Below are 26,812 nucleotides of genomic sequence, written 5' to 3'. Positions count from 1 at the left end.
CAAAAACGTGACGCGCGTTGGAGCAAATCGGTACTTATATTAAACGCTGATAAACGAGTCCTCGTTACTCACCGACTTTTCCTGGCAGGTTGAAAGTATCTGAACAAAATCTCAGATAAATAAGAAACGACAAATTTTGAATGTCCTTGTGCGTTTATTTCTGCTGTTGAATTTTTACATAAATCACCGAGGTTCATTTTCTAATTTTGTGCTTTTGGCAGCTAAACTATTTAATTTGAACTGCGTTTATTTTATTCAGAATGTTAATAAAATATGAAGGCATTAAAATGCTAGAATTGAACCAATGCTCCTCTTATAAAAACTAAGTAGTCTGTTATAATGGGAAGGCTGTCAGTGAAAAGGAGAGTTCAGAAGACACATGCAGAGAAAAATGGCGCGATTTTATCGGTAGTGTCCAGGCGATAATTGAACAGGAGAAATTTTCAGTTGGTCTTAAGTAGAAAATATTTTATGACACTAAACACTTCCCGAGGATCATCTAATCTCAGGCACCGAAATTTGCCTCCGATTTCACGTCGAAATGTTACCAACCAGACACAGCGGCCCGGTCTCTGCAGACAAAATCCTGCCCAAAGAGCCAGATCTCCTCCTTGAAGAGAGTCTTTCCTTCCGGGAGCTTGGCCCGCTCTGGACAGTCGCTGCACACGCGCACAGGGAGGCATTGAGACGCTACTCATAGCTGGTCAAACCAAGAGTGGTTGGGTGTCAGACGGGAGTGGTGCGCCTGTTGGCCGGGTTTGCATGAAGAGTTTCCTTCGAGTCTTTGGGAATGCAGTTGCGAACCTGCAGGAACTTGGGATCCCGTTCGGAAGCGAGATTAGTTGCGACAACTGCTTTTGAAGGGTCCCTGGACAGCGTGTACATTGATATCTCATTTGACGGCGGCACAGTGTAGGCCTTACCCCCGACTGGAGATGGGTCCCTGGACCGAGGTTCTGTGGAACGTGAACTCGACCTTCGCCTGAACCGATATCTGTAGCTGGGAATTCGGGCAAGAGTCGATTTCTTCAGGACATCGGTGCGGGACTTCATCCTCAGCTGTCGGTGTTTGTCAATGTACATGTGCACTGCTAACACTCCCACCGTCTCAGCGATGATGAACGACAGAGCCCCAAAGTAGAAGGACCATCCGTAAGAATAATTGTTCTTTTTAGAATCGCTTTGTCCAGGGTCTCCGGCATTAGCCGATATGTACACAATAATTCCTATTATGTTGCTTAAACCTGAGAAGAGGGGAAGAGGACAGCGTCATGATTACTGGGTGCGATGCAACTTTGATAGTATCAAGAGAGCCATAAAATACAGTGCAACCAAAACAATGTTAGGGTGGATTAGGAAAGAAAGACTTTGCCTTTTTACAGCGCCTTTCGCGGCTGCAGGAGGTCCCAAAACGCTCTACAGTCCATTACAGGTGAGTTACTATTGCAACATGTAAGAAACACAAGATCCCACAAAAACAATTAGATAATGACCAGATTTGTGTGTGTGTGTGTGTATTGGTAGAGGGATTAATTGGTCAGGACACTGGGAGAATTTCTTGTTCCTCAAACTAGTGCTGCAGAATCGTTCGAAGATGGCACCTCCATAAGTGCAAGATACTCTTACAGCCCTGCACCGGAGTATCAGCCTAGACTATGTGCTGAATTCCCTGAAGTGGGAATTGAATCCACAACATCCCGATTGTTGAGTGGAGTGTAACAGAAAGGCAGATATTACCTAGTTTAGGAATGAGGGGTGGGTAGAGAGTTAGATGGAGTAAGTGGGAGTTGGGCTAGTGAAGGGTTGAACTTCTACATTCAATGAAAAGGCACTCTGGATGAACAGAGAGTGAATCAAATACATCATCCCCTGAAAATGAAGATAGCTGGAGGCACAGACCAACAGCATCTGGATTTTATAAATAGGGTTGTAGAATATAAAAGAAGTTGTGATGAAAGGACTGATCCAGTCCCAGTGTTGAAAGAACAGTAGCTGACCCACTGCCCCACCCAGTCCACTTTTGATTTGAATTGTTTATGGTAAACAAATGGCTGTAAAGTTTAGAGTCAAAGTTGAATGGGAAGCATTGGTTGAAAGTCAGGAAATTTAATTTATCCATTTAAATCCATTTAAAAATGACAAACCTGCTGCTACAAAAAAAATCCCAGAACTGAGGACAACATTGTGTTTGCTCTTGTAGAATTCACCAGCTGCAACACAGACACCTCCAAGAAACAGTAATCCCACACTCAGTATCGGGAATATACTGGAAGCCCTGACGATTCCTGCAGGGAGAATGAGGAGTCAGAGTAAGAAGTGCCGTGGGGCTGCATACCATCATTAATGTGGTCAGATTGTGGGACAAATACAAGTTAGTGATCAAACATGCAATTAAAGGTGGGGAGTGGTAGTGATGATGGTGGAAAATGTTCTATTACCGCATTTATTTTATGATGCAGTTCATAGCAGGAAGGACAGCCAATTATGTTTACAATTCTTTGGAAGTTGAGGAAGCTGATTTGACGTGTCACCAATAACACGAAGGAATAAATTCACCAATCTCACGCTCTCAATATGGAGCTGTGTTTGAAGGGATTGTGGGCCAGAGGCCAGAATTTCTGGCCTTCTGCACTCCCTTCAGAATACAGCTTCCCACACATTCATGTGCGATTGGTGAATTTACCATAAAATGAAGTAGTGTGGCTTGGGTTAATAAACATGTGCGTAGGGTTACAATTGGGAGTCTACTACACACCGTCTGGCAGATTAAGATGAATGACAACAAACATCTGAGGAGGTAAGAAAGATATTTGGAAATAATGTTATAATGGGCGATTTCATCTATTTCACCTCCACATTGCTTACCTCTGCCCCTCCCTCACCCTTTTGATCCTAAAATCTTCATCTACACTGTCTTTTCCTACAGGCTCAACAACCCCTAACTAACCTCCCAAGCTCCATTCTACTTAAACTACAACTTGCCAATTGTCACTGTTGCCTGAGCTCTATCCCAATCCAATCTCATCTCCCTATTTATTTTTATTCATTCATGGGATGTGGGCTTTGCTAGTTGGGCCAGCATTTATTGCCCATCCCTAGTCACCCTTGAAAAGGTGGTGGTGAGCTGCCTTCTTGAACCATTGCAGTCCATGTGGTGTAGGTACCCACAGTGCTGTTAGGAAGGGAGTTCCAGGATTTTGACCCAGCGACAGTGAAGGAACGACGATATATTTCCAAGTCAAGATGGTGAGTGACTTGGAGGGGAACTTCCAGGTGGTGATGTTCCTATCTATCTGCTGCCCTTGTCCTTCTAGATGGTAGTGATTGTGGGTTTGGAAGGTGCTACCTAAGGAGCCTTGGTGAATTCCTGCAGTGCATCTTGTAGATGGTACACACTGCTGCTACTGTGCATCGGTGGAGGGAGTGAATGTTTGTGCATGTGGTGCCAATCAAGCTGGCTGATCTGTCCTGGATAGTGTAGTGTCAAGTTTCTTAAGTGTTGTGGGAGCTGCACTCATCCAGGCAAGTGGGGAGTATTCCATCACACTCCTGACTTGTGCCTTGTAGATGATGGACAGGCTTTGGGGAGTCAGGAGGTGAGTTACTCGTCACAGGATTCCTGGCCTCTGACCTACTTTTGTAGCCACAGTATTTATATGGCTAGTCCAGTTGAGTTTCTGGTCAATGGTAACCCCCAGGATGTTGATATTGGGGAATTCAGTGATGGTAATGTCATTGAACATCAAGGGGTGATGGTTAGATTCTGTCTTGTTGGAGATGGTCATTGCCTGGCACTTGTGTGGCACAAATGTTACTTGCCACTTGTCAGCCCAAGCCTGGATGTTGTCCAGGTCTCGTTGCATTTGGACATGGACTGCTTCAGTATATGAGGAGTTGCCAATGGTGCTGAACATCGTGCAATCTTCAGCAAACATCCCCACTTCTGACCTTATGTTGGAAGGAAGGTCATTGATGAAGCAGCTGAAGATGGTTGGGCCGAGGACATTAGGCTGAGGAGCTCCTGCAGTGATGTTCTGGAACTGAGATGAATGATCTCTGACAACCACAACCATCTTCTTTTGTGCTAGGTATGACACCAACCTGTGGAGAGTTTTCTCCCAGATTCCTATTGATTCCAGTTTTGTTAGGGCTCCTTGATGCCACATTCGATAAAATGCGGCTTGGTGTCAAGGGCAGTCACTCTCACCTCACTTCTGGCATTCAGCTTTTTTGTCCATGTTTGAACGAAGGCTGTAACGAGGTCAGAGCTGAGTGGCCCTGGCAGGATCCAAACTGCGTGACAGTGAACAGGTTATTGCTTAGTAAGTGCCGCTTGATGACTGTTGATGACCCCCTTCCATCACTTTACTGCCTCTGGCCTCACCAATCCAATTCCTAATGCAATCAATTTAAAATCTTTGTTCTTATCTAAAAAAACTCTCCGTGGTCTTGCTCTTCTCTGCACTACAACTGCCTCAGGACCCATGTGCCTAATAGGAGAGGGACATCAGAATCAAATAGTAATGACAAAATATGTTAAGGGTCCAACTGACAACTTGTACTTGGACCTAGTTCCACAATTTTAGCAAAATATGCAATTATAAGAACATAATGTGGCAATGTGGTTAACTCTTAAAAATGCCCTCTGAACAAGGGCAATTAGGGATGGACAATAAATGCTGGCCTAGCCAGCAATGCCCACTTCCTACGAGCGAATAAAAAAGAAATAGGAACAGAAGTTGGCCATACAGCACCATGAACTTGCTCTACCATTCAGCAGGATGAGGCTGATCCTTGACCTCAACTTCACTTTCCCTCCTGATCCCTGATTCCCTTAGATTCCAAGAATCTATCAATCTCAGATTGAATATACTGATCTTTAAGCACAATAAAGCACCAAAGCATTTCACACTCCCCAAAGAGAAAGAAGGAACTTGCAATCTTATAGTGCTATTCATGTCCTCAGGCTAACTGAAAGTGTTGTATCGCCAATGAATTAGTTTTGAAGTACAGTCACAGTTGCTTTTTAGGCAAAAGTGTAGCAGTCATTTTGTGTACAGCAAGGTCCCATAAACAATAATGAGATGGATAACAAGTTAATCTGTAATGGCGCTGTTCATTGAGGGAGAACTCCCTGCTCTTCTTACAATAGCACCATGGGATCATTTATATCCATCTGAGAAAGCAGATGGGGCCTCAGCTTAACATTCCATCCAAAGATTGCGCCACTTACAATGTAGTGCTCTTGCAGTACTGCACTAAAATGCCTGAATCATGCACTCAGATTCTGGAGTGGAGCTTGAACCCATGATTATCTATTTCAATAGCAAAAAATATACCACTGAATGGTCTACATTGATAAAAAACTTAGGAGAAATGACCAAAAACATGATTAAAGCAGAAGGTTCTGAGGAAGCTTTGGAGAGGAAGGGAGGTTGCAAGATGACTGGTTAAGGGAGAGTGTTCCTGATTATGGGAAGGTTGACTGAAGGCTTAGCCATCAATGCTTTGAGCAGAGGAAACAGAAAAGCAGAGGAGACCAAAGTTGAGGGCAAAAACTATCACATAGGGCTTTAGGAAGTTGCAAGGTAGAGAGAAACAAGACCATGAAGAGATTTTTTTTAAGAGAAGCACAAAGATTTTGAATCAAATGTATTAGAAATTGAGTTGGAGGGGATGGAAAGCTGGGTTTAGTGGGGGATAGAATGCAAGCAGTGGAAGTGTGAAGAAGTTGTGGTTTACATAGAGTGGAGCTTGGGAGATTAGCGAGGAGAACATTGGAGTAGTAGATCCTATAGGAGAAAGTGGCACAGATGAGGCTTTTAGGAAGTGTGGTAAGAGAGGGGCAATGTGGAAGTGAAAATTGGAGCCTTGGTGTGGAACCAGATATCATATTTAAAGCTTAGCTTAGTGTCAAAAACAGAAAACTTTGGTTGTCAATGTCCAAGTCAGACTGGTTGATCAGTTGGGTTGAGTGATAAGTCAGGTGTCAAAGTTGGAGGTGTTTTTTCCAATGTCCAAATAAGGTGTCTTCAATCTTGCCAATCCTAAGCTTGAGAAACTTTTCACTCATGCAGGACATGATGTTGGAGATGGACTCGAGAAGGTGGCAGAGACACTGAGCTGATGAAGGCTGACCCTCAACTAGAGCCCTGATTATGGATGGTGTCATCTCAGTACAACACAAAGAAGAGGAAATGAAAAAGACAGTATCCATAATTTAGAGGAAATGGAATCTCTGGGGACTAGTGAGCATAGTATGATCAATTTTAAGATAGTCTGTCAATCAGCACCAAAACAGGAATATATGGCCTTGAAGTGACACTGTATGAAGATTGCCATAGGAATTTGAAATAAACAGATCAATCAATCACTGTCTCTGTTAAAATAGCAGACAAAGGATTTTAATGAAAACTCATGAAGCTTTTTTACAGTCATTTTCATGTAATGTAATTTCAAAGCTTATGACTTTTAAAAAGGAAAACTTCAAAGGAATGAGGGTTGAATTAAATAAATGAACTGAAATGTATTATTTAAAAAAAAATTTAGTTCAGGAAAAATTCAACACTTTTAATCTATAATATGGAGAAGACTGGATGAAGGACAGAATAAGAACATGCAAAATATGAGCAGGAGGAGACCATTCAGCTCTTTGAGCCTGCTCTGTTATTCAGTAAAATCAAGGCTGAACTGCACCTTCCCAAATTATCCCCTTCCCCTCAAGTGCCTTAGATCCCAAGAACCTATCAATCTCTGTTTTGAATATACTTAAAGGCTGAGCAAGTATAGCTCTCTGAGGCAGAGAACTCCAAAGATTCACAACACTTTGAGTGAAGAAACTCCCCATCTCAGTCCTAAATGGTCAATCCCTTTTTCTGAAACTGTGACCCCATGTTCTTCACCTCCCAGCCAGGGAACATTCTCCCAATATCCAGTCGTTAATGATGGTGGACAATTAAACAACACACTGGAGGAGGAGGCTCCACAAATATCCCCATCCTCAATGATGGGGCAGCCCAGCACATCAGTGCAAAAGATAAAGTTGAAGCATTTGCAACAGTCTTCAGCCAGAAGTGTCAATTGGATGATCCATCTCGGCCTCCCCCGGAGGTCCTCAGCATCATATATGCCAGTCTTCAGCCAATTCAGTTCAATCCATGTGATATCAAGAAACAGCTGAAGGCACTGGATACTGCAAAGGCTATGGGCCCTGACAATCTTCTGGCAATAGTACGTAAGACTTGTGCTCCAGAACTTGCTGCACCGCTAGCCAAGTTGTTCAAGTACAGCTACAACACTGGCATCCACCTGTCAATGTGGAGAGTTGCCCAGGTAACCCCTGAAAGCAAAAGGCAGGACAAATCCAACCCAGCCAATTAATGCCCATCAGTCTAATCTTGATCATCAGTAAAGTGATGGAAGGGGGTCATCAACAGTGCTATCAAGCGGCACTTGCTTAGCAATAACCTGCTCATTGATGCACAGTTTGGGTTCCACCAGTGTCACACAGCTCCTGACCTCATTACAGCCTTGGTTCAAACATGGACAAAAGAGCTGATCTCCAGAGGTGAGATGAGAGTGACGGCCCTTGACATCAAGCCGCATTTTACTGAGTGTGGTATCAAGGAGCCCTAGAAAAACTGTAGTTGATGGGAATCTGGGGAAAACTCTCTGCTAGTTGGAGTCATACCTAGCACAAAGGAAGATGGTTGTAGTTGTTAATCATCTCAGTTCCAGGACATCACTGCAGGAGCTCCTCAGGGTAGTGGCCTAGGTCCAACCATCTTCAACTGCTTCAACAATGACCTTCCATCCTAAGGTCAGAAGTGGGGTGTTCACTGATGATTGCACAATGTTCAGCACCATTTGCGACTCCTCAGATACTGAAGCAGTCCATGTCCAAACGCAGTAAGACTTGGACAATATCCAGGCTTGGGCTGACAAGCGGCTATTAAGTTTGTGCCGCAGAAGTGCTAGGCAGTGACCATCTCCAACATTGCCCCTTGACATTCAATGGCATTACCATCACTGAATCTCCCACTAACAACATCCTGGGGGTTACCATTGACCAGAAACTGAACTGGACTAGCCACATAAATACTGTGTCTAAAAGAGCAAGTCAGAGCCTAGGAATTGTAAGGCGAGTAACTCACCACCTTACTCCCCAAAGCCTGTCCACTATCTACAAGGCACAAGCCAGGTGTGTGATGGAATGGTCTCCACTTGCCTAGGTGAGTGCAGCTCCAAAAACACTCAAGAAGCTTGAAATCATCCAGGACAAAGCAGCCCACTTGATTGGCACCGCATCCACAAACATTCACTTCCTCCACCACCGATGCACAGTGGCAGCAGTGTATACCATCTACAAGATGCACTGCAGCCACTCACTCCTTAGACAGCACCTTCCAAACCCACGACCACAAGGACAAGAGCAGCAAACACATGGGAACACCACCACCTGGAATTTCCCCTCCAAGCCACTCACTGTCCTGATTTGGAAATATATCGCCATTCCTTCACTGTCGTTGGGTCAAAATCCTGGAACTCCCTCCCTAACAGCACTGGGTGTACCTATACCACATGGACTGCAGCAGTTAAAGAAGGCAGCTCACCACCACCTTCTCAAGGGCAATTAGCCAGCAATGCCATATCCCATGAATGAGTAAAAAAAAAATTACCCTGTCAATAAAAGCAAAATGCTACGGATGCTGGAGATCCAAAATCAAAACAGAAAGTGCTGGAAAAACTCAGCAGGTCTGACAGCATCTGTGGAGAGAGAAACCGAATCAATGGTTCAAGTCCAATATGATTATTCTTCGAACCCTGTCAAGTCCCTTAAGAACTTTGTTGTAATGAGATCACTTCTTATTCTCCTAAACTGTAGGGAATGTCAGCCTAGTCTACTTAATCTCTCCTCATCCCAGGAATCAGTCTACTGAACATTCGTTGCATTCTCTTTAAGGCAATTATATCCTTCCTTAAGTAAGGAGACCAAAAGTACACGTTACTCTGGGTGTGGGCTCATCAAGGCATTATATTACAGTAAGACTTCTTTATTGTTATACTCTCAATTTTTTTGTAATGAAGGCAAACATGCTTTTCTAATTGCTTGCTGTACCTACACATTAACTTAATATGATTCATGTACAAGGGCACCCAAGTTCCTTTGAATCCCAACATTTCCCAGTCTCTCACCATTTAAAAAATATCCTGCTTTTCTATTAATTCTCCACGTTGTTTTTCATCTGCCAGGTCTTTTCCACGTTTTTAACCTCCTTATATCTCTTTGCAGCCTCTTTGTGTTCTCCTAAAAGCTTACTTTCTCACCTAGCTTTCCAACATTAGCAAACTTGGATGCACTACACACAATCCCCTTAAATGTAAGTTGTTCTTGCACTTGCACAATCCATTTTCTTCAGATTCCCTACTCCATTGTTTAGAAATTGAGGCCAAAAATTTGGCTTCGAAGTGCTGCTGGAGTCAGTGCTATAGAAGCCAGAGATGCTGAAACTGGGGCTGCACTGCTTCTGGCAGGACCCACATAGCACAGCATGCCAGTAAGAGTCCTAGTGCGTGTGTGCACCTGAAGCTTTCAGACTAGGCAGTTTTTGACATCAAACAGCCTCACAGGATGCTTTGACAGACATTCTGCCAAGTTGGACTGTGCAGGCCCAGTTGCTCCTGTGACTTAAATATTCCCAACTGAAGGTCACGGGACCCAAAACTAGCATTATTTAAAGGGTCAGTAACCAACTTGCTAGTGACTTGTCTGACTTATTTTTGATCTTACCAAGTTTTTGGAATTATTGTGGTGTGTTCTTGGAGGTGTTTTGGTGATTACTTGGATTTTGAAGGGAATGTTGCTGCATCCTAACAGGGAGTTTAGGGTTTTCTGCCCTGTCAACACACAGCCTGCCAGAGTTATGGGGAGATAGTTGCTGTCTATCTTGGGTTGCAACACGACAGAGAGATTGAGCACAAGCAGCAGAGAGGGGAATATCTGCACAGAGGGAGAAGGAGGAGAGGTCTCCACAGAAAACCCTGTCCACCAAAGGTTTTCAAGAAGCATTCCCCTAGCTCCAGCTCAGCCAGAAGTTGTGTGGGAGGCCAACGATTCACCAAGGAGGTGGTCACTGAGTTATGCCACCTCCTTCAACAGAGCCTAGAGCTGCATGGCAGGATGAAAACGATCCTGCCAGTGGTCATCAAGGTCTGTGTTGTCCTCAGATTCTGCAGAAGCTGATCCTTCCAGGTGGAAGCAAGTGATGAAACCAACATTTCCCAGTTTGCTGTTCATCATTGCATCAGGGAAGTGACAGAGGCCCTGTATGCTAGGACTTCATTGTCCTCTTTCTTCCCAGAGGGAAGCAGTTGGAGTGGGCATGTTACTTTGCCAGAATAATGGGTTCCCAATAGTGCAAGGAGCCATTGACTACAAGCAAATGACTCTGTGGGCCCCACATGTAAACAGGAGAGGTGGGAAGCGTAAGGGCTACCATCTCATCAGTGTGGCTGACCATGCCCAGAAAATGTTGCCCACCATCCTGGCAGCAGCCATGACACCTTCATCCTGGGGTAGTCAGCCATTGTCGCCATCTTTGTGCCACCATGACAAACCAGAGAATAACTGCTTCAGGACATGGGATACCCTCAGTACACATGGCTCATGACTCACACCCACTGCCTGACCATGCAAGGGCAATGAGTCTATAGCAAGAACTATGCAGCCACATGAAGCAAACCAACAACATCCTGAAGCAATGGTTCCACTGCCTGAAGTGCATTGGAGTGAGCCCTTTAACATTCACTGAGGGTGTATCCAAGATCATGGTTTTCTGCTAAGTCTTCCACAACTTCGCTATCATGAGGGTGCAAACCTTGCCACCATGCATCCTGAGACCACCTCAGGAGGAGGAGAAAGCACGGCGGAGGCATCCCAAGTACCTTCACCCCAGATGGGCTAAATGTGAAGGGCTACGAGACTCCATTTCTCCTAAAGCCTCACACCCTCAGTACCATCTCCCAAAAATTTCCCAAGCATCCCCTTGACCAAAATTCTGAAATAAAAGCCACCAACAAATCCTTTTCATAATAACCTTACACAAGAACACTTCTAACATGCATTGTGCTGGATCTGCTTCGCATTCTTTCGTAGGTTGCATATTAAATTCATTCAAATGAGCAGACAGTATAAAGTTTGCATGCTGCCTGCCTCAATGGGACTGGGCACATGCTAATCATGAATCACAACTGCACACCTGAAAACACGTGCAATCAAATTTTTCCCCTTGACTGTTACTTGCGGTCCACAGTCTCTTCATGTTAATTCTGCTCCATTCATTTTATATTTAGGTGACATTTATATTCACACAATGTGTCGTACTTTTAATTTCCATTTATCTGCCCAACTGATTCAAATCCTTCTGAAATCATCAGTTGCATCCTCTACTGCTAACACGGTTTTGATGCTTTCTACAAATTTAGCATTACATTTGGTTTAAGTGTGTAGATCATTTACGTAAAGAAGCAGCAACAAAGGTTCAAGCATTGACGCCTGTAGAACATCTTCTAATAATTTTCTCTTAATCTGACTCTATACCTCGCCAGTATTCTCTTGATGCCCTGTTTTCATTAACCAACCAATTTAATCAGTCCCCAGGGTTTTAGTTTAATTATAAGTCCTTTACATGGAACTTTGCTATTTTCTGAAAATCCAAATGTATCATATGGAGTTTCATTATATTTGCAAAGAAGTCTAAATCCATTTCTGGCTCATTCTTAAGTATTACCATAACCCAGGAAACAATTAAAGCCAACCTTTTAGACCAAGCTTTTGGTTATCTGTCATAATATCTCCTTAACAAAAACAGAATTACCTGGAAAAACTCAGCAGGTCTGGCAGCATCGGTGGAGAAGAAAAGAGTTGACGTTTCGAGTCCTCATGACCCTTCGACAGAACTTTTGTCGAAGGGTCATGAGGACTCGAAACGTCAACTCTTTTCTTCTCCACCGATGCTGCCAGACCTGCTGAGTTTTTCCAGGTAATTCTGTTTTTGTTTTGGATTTCCAGCATCCGCAGTTTTTTTGTTTTTATAATATCTCCTTATGTGGTTTGGGATTGCATTTTGTGTTATAATGTTCCTATGAATTACCATGGGATGTGTTATGATGTTAAAGAAGCTATATAAATTCAAGTTTTTGGTGTTGCTTAGAATGGAGAAGGAAGTGGTTCAATATTGGGTCCACTTTTGTTCTCTGTATCACTCACTTCTGCTTTGTCTCTCTCCTGCTCGCTATTTGATCACACACTCTCTCTCACTCTATCAAATATAAAAAAGGTTATTTGGACTTAGCCATTGAGAATGCAATACAAAATTTTCTGTTAACACGAAAGTTGGAGTTTTACAAGAACTGTAAAAGACTTTAGGAGACTTAGGAGGTTAGCAGAAAGTGTCCATAGGAGGAAATTGTTGCCAAGAAATGCAAGATGGTGTCTTTTGGAAGAAAGAACAAGGAATTGGGAATATGAATGCAATAGATTATAGACTCATGGGTTTGAATACATAATTCATTGAAAGTGCAATTAAAAGCGCCAATACCATTTTGTGGTTCATAAGTAGAGGCATGGAGTACTAGAACAAAGAGGTTATATTAAATTTGTATATGCTTGTAGTTACAGTTGGGGGACAATGCAGAGTTTTGAAGACCCTGTTATAAGAAAGGACATTAAACCATAGAGAGGATGTAGAGTAAATTCAAAGTAAGTGTAGAAGTTGGGAGAAATTACATTAGAAATTGCATTGTTGTAGTATGGGATGCTTTGCTACAAGAGATGTGTTTGAGGTAGAAATCATTGAATTTTAAGAAGAGGAGATAATTATTTGAAGCAAAAAAGGCACAGAGCTAAAGGGAAAGAGTGGAGTTGTGGGAATTTGTTTTTAATTGCTGCAGCCAAAGGACAGCGATGACATGATGGTCCAAGTGGCCTCTTTCTGTTCTGTAAACTCTTATGATTCAACAGATGTAGGGAAAGCCAACTCCAAATATATTGGGAGTGAGCTATAAGATTAGAGAAGTTGCAGATCTATAGTCTATGGTGAAGAAGATTAAATAGGGGTGGGGGGCATCTCATCAGAGTAAATATTAAACAAGTAATTCAAGGTGAAGCTAGAATATTACTTAAACATAGGCCAAGCTAGTGGACCTATATTTAAATAAGGCAAAAGTAACAACAAAAAAATAACATGCTTCTTTATTTAAAGGTTGCTAAAAATTTGGAATAATCTAAAGAGCAGGGTAATAGATCTTAAAACATTTGGGGTGCTAAAAATGTTGTGTTATTCTGGTTTGGGTGAGTTGGGTTATTTGAGTGCTGAACTGAGCAGCCTTTGCTCATCACTGACTTTACTGGCCCCTATCTTAAAAATATGTTCAACAAATTAGTTGGATTTGTAACTAATGCAGAGAGATTATTTGCGCCTTGAATTTAAAAATGCCCTACACAATGAAACAAGACCATTCAAACTGTGTAAAGCTCTCTCTCTCTGGAAACTTACGCAGCAAATATTCCGCAGTGTCCTGCTCATAGTCTGCATCCTCTGGAAAATGATCAATTATTTTGCAGATTCCTTTGAAGGTACCTGTTTGGAACACACATTTTAGAATCCAGCACTTAAATATGTATAAAAATAGATACATGAGAATTTTTTCAAAAAGAAAAAAATCAAAATACATCAACGTGGAAGAAAATTAAGTGTAATTAAATTGCAGTCTAATATCGCTTTTCACATCCAGAACTCGACTTCACCGAGAACCTCTTCACTGCTCATCACTGATCCCTTAGTGCAAGGGGCCTCTTTCAAAAATGCATCTGGAGCTGAAGGCAATGCAATCATCATATCAGCGTGAAATCCTGCACCTTTGTTGGTCCTAGTTAGAATCATTCCCCAATCTGATTCTCTCTCCATTCTCTTCCTCTTTCCTCTTTCTCAATGTCTTCATTCTCTTCCTCTTTTCTCCTTTCATCATTCTTTTCCTTCTTGATCTTCCTCTGTCCTCTCCCAATTCTTTCTCTTTCCATTCTTATCCTCCATTATCTTCTGTTCTTCTCCTCCCACCATTCTCTTCCTCTCCCAATTCTCTTTCCTCCTCTTTTCATTCTCATTCCCTCTTTTACTGGATACCATTGCACCCTTTCAGCTAACTTTATTTTAATACATTAACCAAGTGTTTTAGTCCTGAGTAAATGTTCACTGAGTAATTGCTAGTATTTGTAATATTTTATATTGAATAAAAGAATGTGAGGAAGGATGTTTCATTCCCTATTCAGTGCAGACACCATCAGTCTGTAAATGTAATTTGTCTTTTGATCCCAGGTGGTTGGAGTCTATTTTATGGATCAACCTCTTGCTTTATATCATCAACAAATGGTGCCTTTATTTGAAAAATAATGAAGGAAGTGCGATTTAAACTTATTTACAGCACAGGGGTAGGGAGAATACTCTATTTTCTTTCATTTACCAATAAGAACCACAGAAAGCCTGGAGACTTGTATGTATAAAAGAGCTTTTCACGACCACTAGACATCTGAAAGCACATTACAGTCAATGAAGTACTTCTTGAAATGTGGTCAATGTGGTAATATAGGAACTGCAGCACCTAATTAGCACAACGCAAACTCCCACAGACAGCAATGTGATAATGACCAGATAACCTGTTTTTATGTGATTTTGATTGAGGGATAAACATTGGCCAGGACACAGGGATAACTCCTCCTCTCTTCTTCAAAAAAGTGACACGGGATCTTTTACATTCACTCAAGCATGCAGATGGGGCCTCAGTTTAACCTCTCATTCCAAAAGACAGCATCTCTAACAATGAAGCACTCCCTCAGTACTGTACTGGAGTGTCAGCCTTGATTTTTGTACTCAAGCTCTGGAATGGGACTTGAACCAAGAGACTTGGAGGCAGGGGTGCTATTAATTGAACCACAGCTGACACTTTTAAGCTTTTAAAGAGAGAATCATGTTGGTCTGGAGCTTTGGACTGGATAATAGAACAGAACCAATTGCATCTATTGAGTGAGGTTAGCACATTCATTTGATCTTAAGTTCCAGAAACTTATGCAACCAGCTTGGTCTCATTCCTGCTAATGCCCCTCCCCTAGTGTATTTCTCAGATTGACAGGTCTTTAACATCACTTGCCTATGGTTATTAGCAAGAAGAAAAAGAATAATGTCGAGTGATTATCTAAATGAACACTGTATTGTGAAGACTAGAAAACAGTTGAAAATCATTAACCAGAACATAACTACTTTAGAAACAGGTATAGATCATTCAGCCCCTCATGGACTTCACTTCTATTTATACATCTTTACTCCATATCTCTTCTATACCTGACAAAAATTTATCGATCTCAGTCTTGAAAACTCCAAGTGTCACCCAGCATCCACATTATAAATTAAACAGATGAATGAGTAAAGTAAGGATGAAGAAATTTTGTCTCAAGGCTGCAGTTGGCAGATCTTTTTGAAGCTGAATACTTTACTTCTGTTTATTAGATTTTAGTTCACAAGTATAAACCCAATTGTCAATTCCTCCCTCTAAACCTAACTCTGCCACTTTCCAGATACTGCCTTCCAAGAGACTGTTGCTTTAATTCTGTTTGGATTGCATTTTGTCCTTCTCTCCATCATTTGATCCAATATTGCTTTCTTCCCTTTTCTTCTGGCCGGTAGCTGCTGTCCGATCCCAAAAACTCAACAGGACAGACTTCAGCCTTTCAGTCTCTGCTCTCTGCACATCTGTCTCTTTCATTCTCACTCTGTCCATTTCTCTATATTATAACATGTCTACCTGTGTAACATCATCCTCAAACAACTTTTATTGTCAATGCAGTGCTCTGTTATTTTCTGTGCAATGCCTGTGGTTCAAACTGACCATGCCAGCAATGATTGTGTGGATAAAAGAACAGAATATCCTAGCACTGACTGAGTGTATGATATGGCTGGATGCAAATTGTTGGAGCTGCAGGCTGACAAGTCCCCAGGTCCTGATGGACTTCATCCTAGGGTCTTAAAAGAAGTGGCTAGTGAGATAGTTGATGTGTTCATTTTAATTTTCCGAAATTCCCTAGGTTCAGGGAAGGTTCTATTCGATAAGAAAATAGCGAATGTAACTCCTTTGTTCAAAAACGGAGGGAGACAGAAAGCAGGAAACTACAGGCCAGTTAGTTTAACATCTGTCATAAGGAAAATGTTAGACAGTATTCTTAAAGATGTTATAACAGGGTATTTAGATAAATTCAAGGCAATCAGTCAGATTCAACATGGCTTTGTGAGGAGGAAATCGTGTTTAACCAATTTATTGGAGTTCTTTGAAAAAGTAACATCTGCTGTGGATAAAGGGGAACTGGTGGATGTACTGTACTTAGATTTCCAGAAGGTTTTTTTCTGGTTGGCAAGATGTATGAGTGGTGTGCCACAGGGATCAGTGCTGGGGCCTCAACTTCTTACAATTCATATAAATGAATTGGATGAAGGGACCAAAGGTGTGGTTGCTAAATTTGCTGATGATACAAAGATGGGTAGGAAAGTGAGTTGTGAGGAGGACATAAGGAGGCTACAGAGGGATATAGATAGGTTAAGTGAATGGGCAAAGATCTGGCAAATGGAGTATAATGTGGGAAAATGTGAAATTGTCCATTTTGGCTGGAAGAATAAAAAGGAAACATATTATCTAAATGGTGAGAGATTGCAGAGCTCTGAGGTACAGAGGGATTTGGGTGACCTAGTGCATGAATGGCAGAATGTCAATATGCAGGTACAGCATGTAATTAGGAAAGCTAATAGGATGGTATCATCTATTGTGAGGGGAATTGAATACAAAAGTAGGGAGGTTATCCTTCAGTTATACAAGGCATTGGTGAGACCACATCTGGAGTACTGTGTACAGTGCTGGTCTCCTTATTTAAGGAAGGATGTAAATATGTTGCAAGTAGTTGAGAGAAGGTTTACTAGGCTAATACCTGGAATGGGATGGAATGGAATTGTCTTATGAGGAAAAGCTGGACAGGTTAGGCTTGTATCTGCTGGAGTTTAGAAGAGTAAGAGGTGACTTGATTGAAACATTTAGGATGCTGAGGGGTCTTGACAGGGTGGATGTGGAGAGGATGTTTCCTCTTGTGGCAGAATCTAGAACTAGGAGGTCACTGTTTAAAAATAAAGGGTCACTCATTTAAGACAGAGATGAGGGGATTTTTTTTCTCTCGGAGGGTCATGAGTCTTTGGAACCCTCTTAGAACCATAGAAATGTTACGGTACAGAAAGAGGCCATTCAGTCCATCATGTCTGCACCAGCCAACAAAAGAGGAATATAGAAACTAGTCGCTCAATTTTAATCCCACTCTCCAGCATCTGGTCCGTAGCCTTGCAGGTTACAGCACTTCAGGTGCAGATCCAGGTACCTTTTAAATGTGTTGAGCATTTCAGCCTCAACCACCAGCTTAGACAGTGAATTCCAGATATCCATCACTCTCTGGGTGAAAAGGTTTTTCCTCATGTCCCTTCTAATCCTTCTACCAGTCACCTTAAATGTATGCCCCCTGGTAATTGACCCCTCAGCGAGGGGTAATAGGTCTTTCCAGTCTCCCCTATCTAGGCCCCTCATAATTTTGTACACTTCAATTAGATCGCCCCTCAGCCTGCTTTGTTCTAAAGAAAACAACCATAGCCTATGCAATTTTTCCTGGAGGCTGCAATTTTCCAGCCCTGGCCTCTTCCTCAAAAGGCAATGGAAGCAGAGTCTTTGAGTATTTTTAAGACAGAGCTAGATGGATTCTTGATAAACAATGGGGTGAAAGGCTTTCGAGGGTAGGTGGGGATGTGGGGTTAAGGTTACAGTCAGATTAGCCATGATCTTATTGAATGGCGGAGCAGGCTCGAGGGATCGCGTGACCTACTCCTGTTCCTAATTCGTAAGTTCATATATACGTTCATATATGTCCCAGCATTGACTGTGTATAACAGGACAGGACACTCGAGGAGGTCTAGGCAAGTAGTGTAGAAGTCCCGTGAGTGCATCTTACTCCCTAACCCATACTCTCAGTTCTGAATACTGGTCCTCCTCAAATCTGGCTGCCCTCAGAAATTTGTCACCGTCCTCTGCTACTCCATGATGACATGCAAGTTGTGATTCTCACCAACAGAACCACCACAGACCCCATTTCACTGAAAACTGGGGTCAAACAAGGCTGTGTCTTTGCAGCAACTCACTTCTCCGATTTTCCTCGTTGCAATAATGCATCTCACCTCCAGCAAATTACCCACAGACTTCAATCCAAAACCAAATTCACTTCAACCTCTGCCATAGAGCTTCAGTATGCAGATAGTACTTGTGTGTGCGTTCACTCAGAAACTGAACTGCAGGCCATTGTCAACTCATTCTCCAAAGCATATGAGAAAATGGGCCTTTCACTAAACACCTGGAATACCAAGGTCTTCATCCACAGCAAAACACTTTCCCCTCATCGATTAAGATCAACAGCAAGATCCCGGGAAATATGGATAACTTTTCATATCTTGGGAGCCTGCTCTGGATGAAGGTAGGCATAATTGATGAAATTCATCATCACCTTCAATGTGCCAGCTCAGCCTTTGGCCAACTGAGGAAAAGAGTATTTGAGAACCAGGATCTCAAGCCCAAGACCAAGGTCATAGTTTACAGGGCAGCAATGATTCCCATGCTCCTAAATTTCTCAGAGACCTGGGCAACCTAAGCAGACACCTTAAAGCACTAGAGAAGTACCGCCAACGGTGCCTTCGAAAGATCCTCCAAATTTGGTGCCAGGAAAGGCAGTCCAACAGCAGTGTCCTCTCCCAAGCTGGTCAGGACATGTCTGACACCAGACTCCTGAAGCAACTGCACTACTTGGAACTCAGTCACAGCAGAAGACTCCCAGGAGGATTGTAGAAATGCTTCAGAAATGTCCTTTAAGCATTCCAAAGAGGTCAAACATTCCAGCCAACTAATGAGAGACCCTGGCTTGTGACTGACCAAATGGAGATTGCTTATTTGGGAAGGCATTGAATACATTGAGAGACTGCGTCCCCCTGTAAACCTTAGTCTAGGGTTTGAGATCCTGGCCCTCAAATACTCTTTACCTCATCGGCCGAAGGCTAAGCTAGGACATTGAAGGCAATGATAAATTTCAGTCATTTATGTCTACCTTCGCCCAGAGCAGGCTCCCACAATATGTAAAATTATCCATATTTTCCAGGATCTTGCGATTGATCTTAATCGACGAGGGGGGAAGTGTTGTGCTGTGGATGAAGACCATAGTTTTCCAGGTGTTTAGTGAAAGGCCCTTGTCATCGTCTAGGCATTGGACAGACTGCACAAACCTCCAAACAATCCATCTACTCAACCATTCAAGCACGATTGCCCCACATGTGGCAGAGTCTGTAGATTGCGCATGGATTTAACAGCCATCTCAGAACCAATCGAACTGGAGTGAAAGCTACTCATCCTGGATCCCAAGGGACTGCCTAAGAAGAAGGAGAAGACTGGTGAGGTTGATGATTCCTCAGGGGGATATAACCATGGGTGGATCAGCTGTATGGGTAGGGAGGAGGAACGTCAGGAAAGGAATAGTGATAGGAGGTTCAATAGTTAGGATAATAAATAGGTATTTATGAATTTGTGGATATGACTCCAGGAGGCTTGTTGCCTCCCTGGTGCAGGGTCCAATATGTCGTTAAGCAACTGCAGAGCGTTCTGAAGGGAGGGGTGGGGGTGGTGAACAGCAAGAGGTCATGATCAATATTGATACCAATGACACAGTTGGAAAGAGGGGTGAGGTCCTGCAGGCAGCTAAGAAATAAAAAAAGGACTTCAAAGGTAGTAATCTTTGGATTACTGCCAATGCTATGAGTTGGTGAGTACAGGAGCAGGAGGACAGTGCAGCTGAATGTGTGGCTGGGAAGATGGTGCAGGGGAGGACTTTAGATTGCTGGAGCATTGGAACTAGTTCTGGTGGCGGAGAGACCTGTAAAAGCTGGACAGGTTTGCACCTCAACAGGTCCAGGATCAATATTGTGGTAGGATGTTTTGATCATGATGTTTAAATTAGCTCGGTAGGGAGAATAGAAACCTGAGCATAAATTCAGAAGCAAGGGTCAAAATATTTCTGTTTTTTTCAAGGGCTTTTCTTGAAATTTTCTCAAGGGCTACTTTTTGAGTTTCAGGGGTTACTTTTTAATTTTCACATAAGAAGTTCCTTGGTATTTCCTCTCAAATTTGGATTCTAAACACAATTTCCAATTTACAATAATAAACTAAGATCAGATTCATCTCAAATTCCAACTATTTGACACAATGAAACAGAAATTGCGGGGCTATAGAGAAAGAGCATGGCCGTAAATCTCTAGAAAATGTTTAATATAAGGAATGAGATTCAATGTTGTAATCTAATCAAAAATTTCAATTGTAATCCAGCTGAGCTTCACTGACAACTTAGATGAGTCTTCCCTCACTGTGCAGGATAAATAACATCCTTGCAAGTCAATTTTGGTTTATGATGCCTTGTTAGAAATATCAGTTCCAAGCACCAAGTTACTGAGCAGAATTGAATAAAACTGAACCACAAGACAATGTTCTACACTGCTCTCCAACCTCCACTGGGGTTCATCCACTTTTCATCTGTTTTCACAAAAGCAAGAGATAGAGCAGACATTATAGTTAAGGAGGAGGAATGTGAAATATTGGATGGGGTAAACATTGTAATGGAGTAAATATAATGGCTTAGCATCCTTGAAATAAATCACGAGACCCAGATGAAATATATCTAGCCTGCTAAGAGAAACAAGGGAAGAAAAGGTGAAGGCTCTGACCGTCATTTTTCAATCCTGTCTGGCTACAGGTGTGATGCCAGAGGACCGGAGGACAGCTAACGTTCTACCATCATTTAAAAAAGGAGGAAGGAATAGACCAAGTAACTGCAGTCCTGTCAGCCTAGTGGGCTGGTGGGAAAATGATTGGAGGAACCTCTGAAATGCAGCATAAACCATCATTTACAAAGGCATTGATTAATCAGCATGACTTGTTTAGGAAAGCTTGTGCCTGACTAACTTGATTGAATATTTTGAGGAGGTAAGAAGGAGGATGAATAAGGGTAGTGCATTTGATGTATGTGTATTTCAGCAAGGCTTTTGATAAGGACCCACAAGGCAGACCTAGTTAAAACACATGGGATCCAAGCAGTAGTGGCAAGTTGGATCCAACATTTGCACAATAGCAGGAAGCAAAGGGTAATGGTTTTCGATGTTTTTGCGACTGAAAGGCTGTTTCCAGAGGGGTTCTGCAGGGCTCAGCGCTGGTTCCCTTCCTGTTCAAGGGAATGATTTAGATTTAAATGAAGGGAGATGACTTAGAAGTTCGTGGATAATACAGAAATTGGCCATGTTGTTGATTGTGAAGAAAACAGCAGATATCAACGTCAGGTGGGCAGAAAAATGGCAGATGGAAGTCATTCAAAGAAGCAAGGGGTAATGCATTTGGAGAGGGCAAACTGAGCAAGGGAATACACAATATTTCACAGAAGCCTGAAGGTAGCAGGACAAGTGGATAAAGTGGTTAAGAAGGCATACAGGATGTAAGGGTCCTTGAGCGGGCACAGGGGAGATTTACCAGAATAGTTCCAGGGTTGAGGGATTTTAGTTACAAGATTAGATGGCGAAGCTGGGATTGTTTTCCTTGGAGAAAAGGAAATTGAGGGGGAGTTTTGATAGAGGTATATAAGATTATGACAGGTTTGGATAAGGTAGTCAAGGAAAAACTGTTCCCAATAGCTGATGGTGCAAGATATGGGCATACAGATTTATGGGTTTTGGGCTAGAGATGTAAGGAAGAATTTTTTTTACACAGTGAGCAGTAATGACTTGGAACTCACTGCCTCTGAGTGTGGTGGAAGCAGGGACGATCAATGATTTCTAAAGGAAACTGGAAGGGGACTTGAAAAAAATAAATTTGCAGGCCTACAGGGATAGAGTAGGGGAATGGGACTGACTGGATTGCTCTATGGACTTGGTGGGCTGAATGCCTCCTTCTGTGCTATATTTGGTACACCAAAAATCATTTTATTGGCCGAGACAGAGTATAAGAACAGAGCGGTTATGCTGGAACTGTATAAAACACCAGCTAAACTGCAGCCAGTGAACTGCGTACTGGTCTCTGCAATACAGGAAGGATGTGATTGTATTAAAGAAGAATTACAAAGTTGTTGCCAGGAATGGAAAATTTTAGTTTTGAGGAAAGATTGAATAGGCTGGGATGCTTTCTTCAGAACATAAGAGGCTGAGGGAATATTTAATTGAGGTGCACAAAATTATGAAGTCCCTGGATGGAGTGGCTATGAAGGACCTATTTCAGTTAGCAGAGAGGTCAACAACGGTGGGGTGTAGATTTGAAGTAATTTGGAGAAGAATTAGAGGGGAGTTGAGGAGAAATTGTTTCACCCAGAGGATGGTGGGAATCTGGAACTCACTGCCGGAAAGGGTGTTTGAGGCAGGTTCCCTTATCACACTTAAAAAGTAACTGAATATTCGATTGAAATGTCATAACCTATAACATTACAGACCAAGAGCTGGAAAGTGGGGTTAGGCTGGGTAGCTGTTTTATGGTTGGCACAGACATGATGGCTGAATGGCTTCCCTCTGCGCTGTAAATTTTCTATGTTTTTTATGATTAAATATTGCAGCACTGACTGTGTGTGAGAATTTTACTACCACTCCTGGTTTTAACTATTCATAAAACTGGGCCTCTTTAACTTACGCTGGTTTAATGATCCCTGGGTAGAACAGATGCTGCTTGTCAAATCAGTTGTGAAGCTGAATTTATGTGTGATTACAGATAATTGATTAGCTGAACAGCAACAATTTTTCTGGAACTGAATTTTGGATAGAAATAGATTTGGACCGAAGAACAATAAATATCCTATGTCATTAAATTCAGCTAACTTTTAATTGGTGTTATGTTGCGGTTAGTGGAGACTGCCTCTAACCTGCTTGGTTTAGGAATGGGGTAGTCAAGTTGGTTCGTAGACAATCATTTTAGTCCTGACCACAGTTAAAATCTTTCTTCAGTATTGAGAATTGGCATACTTTCAACATAGGCGTTGAGCATTCTCACACAATCCTGTGTCTTGTTACTACGCTGTTGTGTTTTGGGTAATTGATAGAGCTGATCAGTAATTCAGACAGACTTTCCTTTCTTCCTCCAGCTGACAGCTTTTAAAACCCGTGTCTGATACCGTCTAATCATTGTTTTCTATTCCAAATCTTACCCAGTCTGGGCCTTTATATGACTCCAGTCCTACCCCAACATGATTGACTTCTAACTACCCTCTGAAGTTGTCTGGCAAGCCACCCTGTTGTGTCACCACCTACTCAGGGCAATTCATGATGGGCAATGAATACCGGCTTTGCCAGTGAGATCGAATTCCAAGATTGAATAAAACCCACTTAATGTTGTCTCCCCTCCTAACTTTTTGCTTGTATCAGCTTGGGCTTCCTATCAAAATAAAAAACTGTTTCATGACCCAAAATGTCGCTTAAATCAATACAGATAAGTTTAATATGTTTTTAATTCTTCTCTTGTTGGGGAAGGGCTGACAGGTTTGACTTTATTTGATAGTCAGCTGGGGTCTGCTCTGAAGAAGTGACTGTGTACGGCTGTGTTTGTGGCGAGTCAGGGTCTCAGGCTGTCACTGATTCATGACCTGGTTTTATTTTACTGGGGAGGGACTGAAGTCATTTAATAAAACCCCAGGCCATATGAAGCACCCTATTTGTGTGACTCACCAGCTGACAATAATATTGAGCGTTCAATAATGATTACATTAATCGACAAATTTCAGTGGCACATTTAGTTGACTAACTTCGTGACTTCCATTAAAGTAACCTCTTTTGCCAACTGCAATGGAAAATTCAATAACAGCTCTTGTCTATGGCTGGGGGCAGTTGGAGAACTGCTCCAGATCTTCCAATACACCAACTGGTCAATTGATCATCAAGAAATAACATCTGAAGGACTCTGTTCACCCAGTTATGCTCTTCTGGTATCAGGCTGAGGGGCAGCATTTACTGGCAGAGGTGGGGTGGTGAGGATCCGACAAAGAGATTGTTTAAATTATTCTTAAATATCTGCATTAATTTTTGTTTTCAGTATAGAAGACGAGGCCAGTCAGGGATAATTGAAGTCGATCAAAGAACATCCCTCCAGTATTTCAACTTTCTCACTCAAACCCATCTCTCTGGTACATTAACTTCCACTGAGTTAACAAGTTTTTCCAAATCTCCGGAGTGGGGCTTGCGACCACAACTTTATGTTATTAGAGGCAAGAATCCTATCACTGAGCCAAGTGACTGAGCCAAATAGCTTATCTTTACAAGCTATAGACACAATCTCTGATTCATAGTCACTAAATCCTGTAACATGGGTTGTAGTAATACTTCCTTAGGTTCTCAGATCCACAATTTGGGACTCTTATGATGTGAATCCTTGTAACATCTCCTCATTTATCTGATTTGCATTAACCACCCAATATAGACGCAATATAGGAAATTAAAAACATAAAATGCTTGAAACATGCAGCTGGTTAGGGGAGGCAGTGGCATAGTGGTATTATCACGGACCAGAAATAAAGGGTAATGCTCTGGGAACCTGGGTTCAAATCCAGCAGTTGGTGAAATTTGTATTCAATTTTTTTAAAAATCTGGAATTAAGAGTTGAATGAAGACCATTGTCGGTTGGTGTAAAAACTCATCTCATTCACTAATGCCCTTTAGGGAAGGAAATCTGCATGTGACACCAGGCCCTCTGAAATGGCATAGCAAGCCACTCAGCTATGTCAAATGGCTATGAAGCCTAAAGAGAATGGAACTGAACAGCCAACCTCAGCACCGGAAACAATGGCAAAATCAGCCCTGTCAACCCTGCAAAGTCCTCCTTACTAACATCTGGGGGCTGGTGCCAAAATTGGGAGAACTGTCTTGCAGACTAGTCAAGCAATAGTCATACTCACGGAATCATACCTTACAGACAATGTCCCAGACATCATCCCATGGTAACTCCTGTCCCATCAGTAGGAAAGACCCAGCAGACGTGGTGGCACAGTGATATACAGTTGGGAGGGAGTTGCCCTGAGAGTTCTCAATATCGACTCCACACCCCATGAAGTCAGATGGCATCAGGTCAAACATGGGCAAGGAGACCTTCTGCTGATTACCACCTACTGTCCCCCCTCAGCTGATGAATGAGTACACCTCTATGTTGAACATCACTTGGAGAAAGCACTGAGGGTGGCAAGGGCACAATGTACTCTGGTTGGGGGCATCAATGTCTATCACCAAGAGTGGCTTGGTAGCACCACTGCTGGCCGAGTCCTAAAGGACATAGCTACTAGACTGGGTCTATGGCAGGTGAGGAGGGAACCAAAAAGAGGGAAAAACATACTTGACTTCATTCTCACCAATCTTCCTGCCCCAAATGCATCTGTCCATGACAGTATCGGTGGAGTGACCACCGCACAGTCCTTGTGGAGATAAATTTCGAACAGATCTAGCAACTCAAGACTGGGCATCTATGATGCATTGTGGGTCAGCAGAATTGTACTCAACCACAATCTGTAATCTCATGGTCTGGCATATTCCCCACTCTACCAAGCCAGAGGTTTCAAGGAAGAGTGCAGGAGGGCATGTCAGGAGCAGCACCAGGTGTGCCTAAAAATGAGGTGTCAACCTGGTGAAACTACTTGCATGCCAAACAGCATAAGCAGCAAGTGATTCCACAATCAACAGATCAGATCTAAGCTCTGCAGTCCTGCCACATCCAGTCGTGAATGATGGTGGACAATTAACTCACTGGAGGAGAAGGCTGCACAAATATCCCCATCTTCAATGGTGGGGGAACCCAGCACGTCAGTGCAAAAAATAAGGCTGAAGCATTTGCAACAAACTTCAGCCAGAAGTGCTGAGTGGATGATCCATCTCGGCCTCCTCCGGAGGTCCCTAGCATCATAGATGCCAGTCTTCAGCCAATTCGATTCACTCCATGTGATATCAACAAACAGCTAAAGGCACTGGATACTGCAAAGGCTATGGGCTCTGACAGTACTCCAGCAATAGTACCGAAGACTTGTGCTCCAGAACTTGCCATGCCCCTAGCCAAGCTGGTCCAGTACAGCTACAACACTGGCATCTACTTGACTATGTGGAAAATTGTCCAGGTATGTCCAGTCCACAAAAAGCAGGACAAATCCACCCCGATTAATTACCACCCCATCGGTCTACTCTCAATCATCAGTAAAGTGATGGAAGGGGTCATCAACAGTGCTATCAAGCGGTACTTGCTTAGCAATAACCTGCTCACTGATGCTCAGTTTGAGTTCTGCCAGGGCCACTCAATTCCAAGTACAGACAAAAGAGCTGAACTCCCAAGGTGAGGTGAGAGTGACTGCCCTTGACATCAAGGCAGCATTTAACCGAGTGTGGCATCAAGGAGCCCTAGCAAAACTGGAGTCAATGGGAATCAGGAGAAAACTCTCCACTGGTTGGAGTCATACCTAGCACAAAGGAAGATGGTTGTGATTGCTGGAGGTCGATCATCTCAGTTCCAGGACATCACTGCAGGAGCTCCTCAGGGTAGTGTCCTAGGCCCCCAACCATCTTCAGCTGCTTCATCAATGACCTTTCTTCCATCATAAGGTCAGAAGTGGGGATGTTTGCTGATGATTGCACATTGTTCAGCACCATTTGCG

At 42.6% G+C, this 26,812-nt stretch overlaps 1 protein-coding gene across 1 annotated transcript in view; it reads right to left on the bottom strand.

Moving 5' to 3' along the window:
* Positions 1 to 654: 654 nt before the first annotated feature.
* Positions 655 to 26,812, bottom strand: part of LOC121287759 (voltage-dependent calcium channel gamma-3 subunit) — a 36,470-nt gene continuing 10,312 nt past the window's right edge. Inside the window, exons 2-4 of the mRNA XM_041205668.1 lie at positions 13,557 to 13,640; positions 2,145 to 2,285; positions 655 to 1,244 (exon numbers count right to left, since the gene is read on the bottom strand). Of these exons, the coding sequence (XP_041061602.1) occupies positions 727 to 1,244; positions 2,145 to 2,285; positions 13,557 to 13,640 (743 nt within the window). The 3' untranslated portion in view covers positions 655 to 726. The remainder of the gene's footprint in view (positions 1,245 to 2,144; positions 2,286 to 13,556; positions 13,641 to 26,812) is intronic.

The sequence above is a fragment of the Carcharodon carcharias genome, chromosome 15 (genome assembly GCF_017639515.1).
Source record: "Carcharodon carcharias isolate sCarCar2 chromosome 15, sCarCar2.pri, whole genome shotgun sequence".
Classification (NCBI taxonomy): domain Eukaryota; kingdom Metazoa; phylum Chordata; class Chondrichthyes; order Lamniformes; family Lamnidae; genus Carcharodon; species Carcharodon carcharias.
This window is presented reverse-complemented; position numbering and strand designations above follow the sequence as displayed.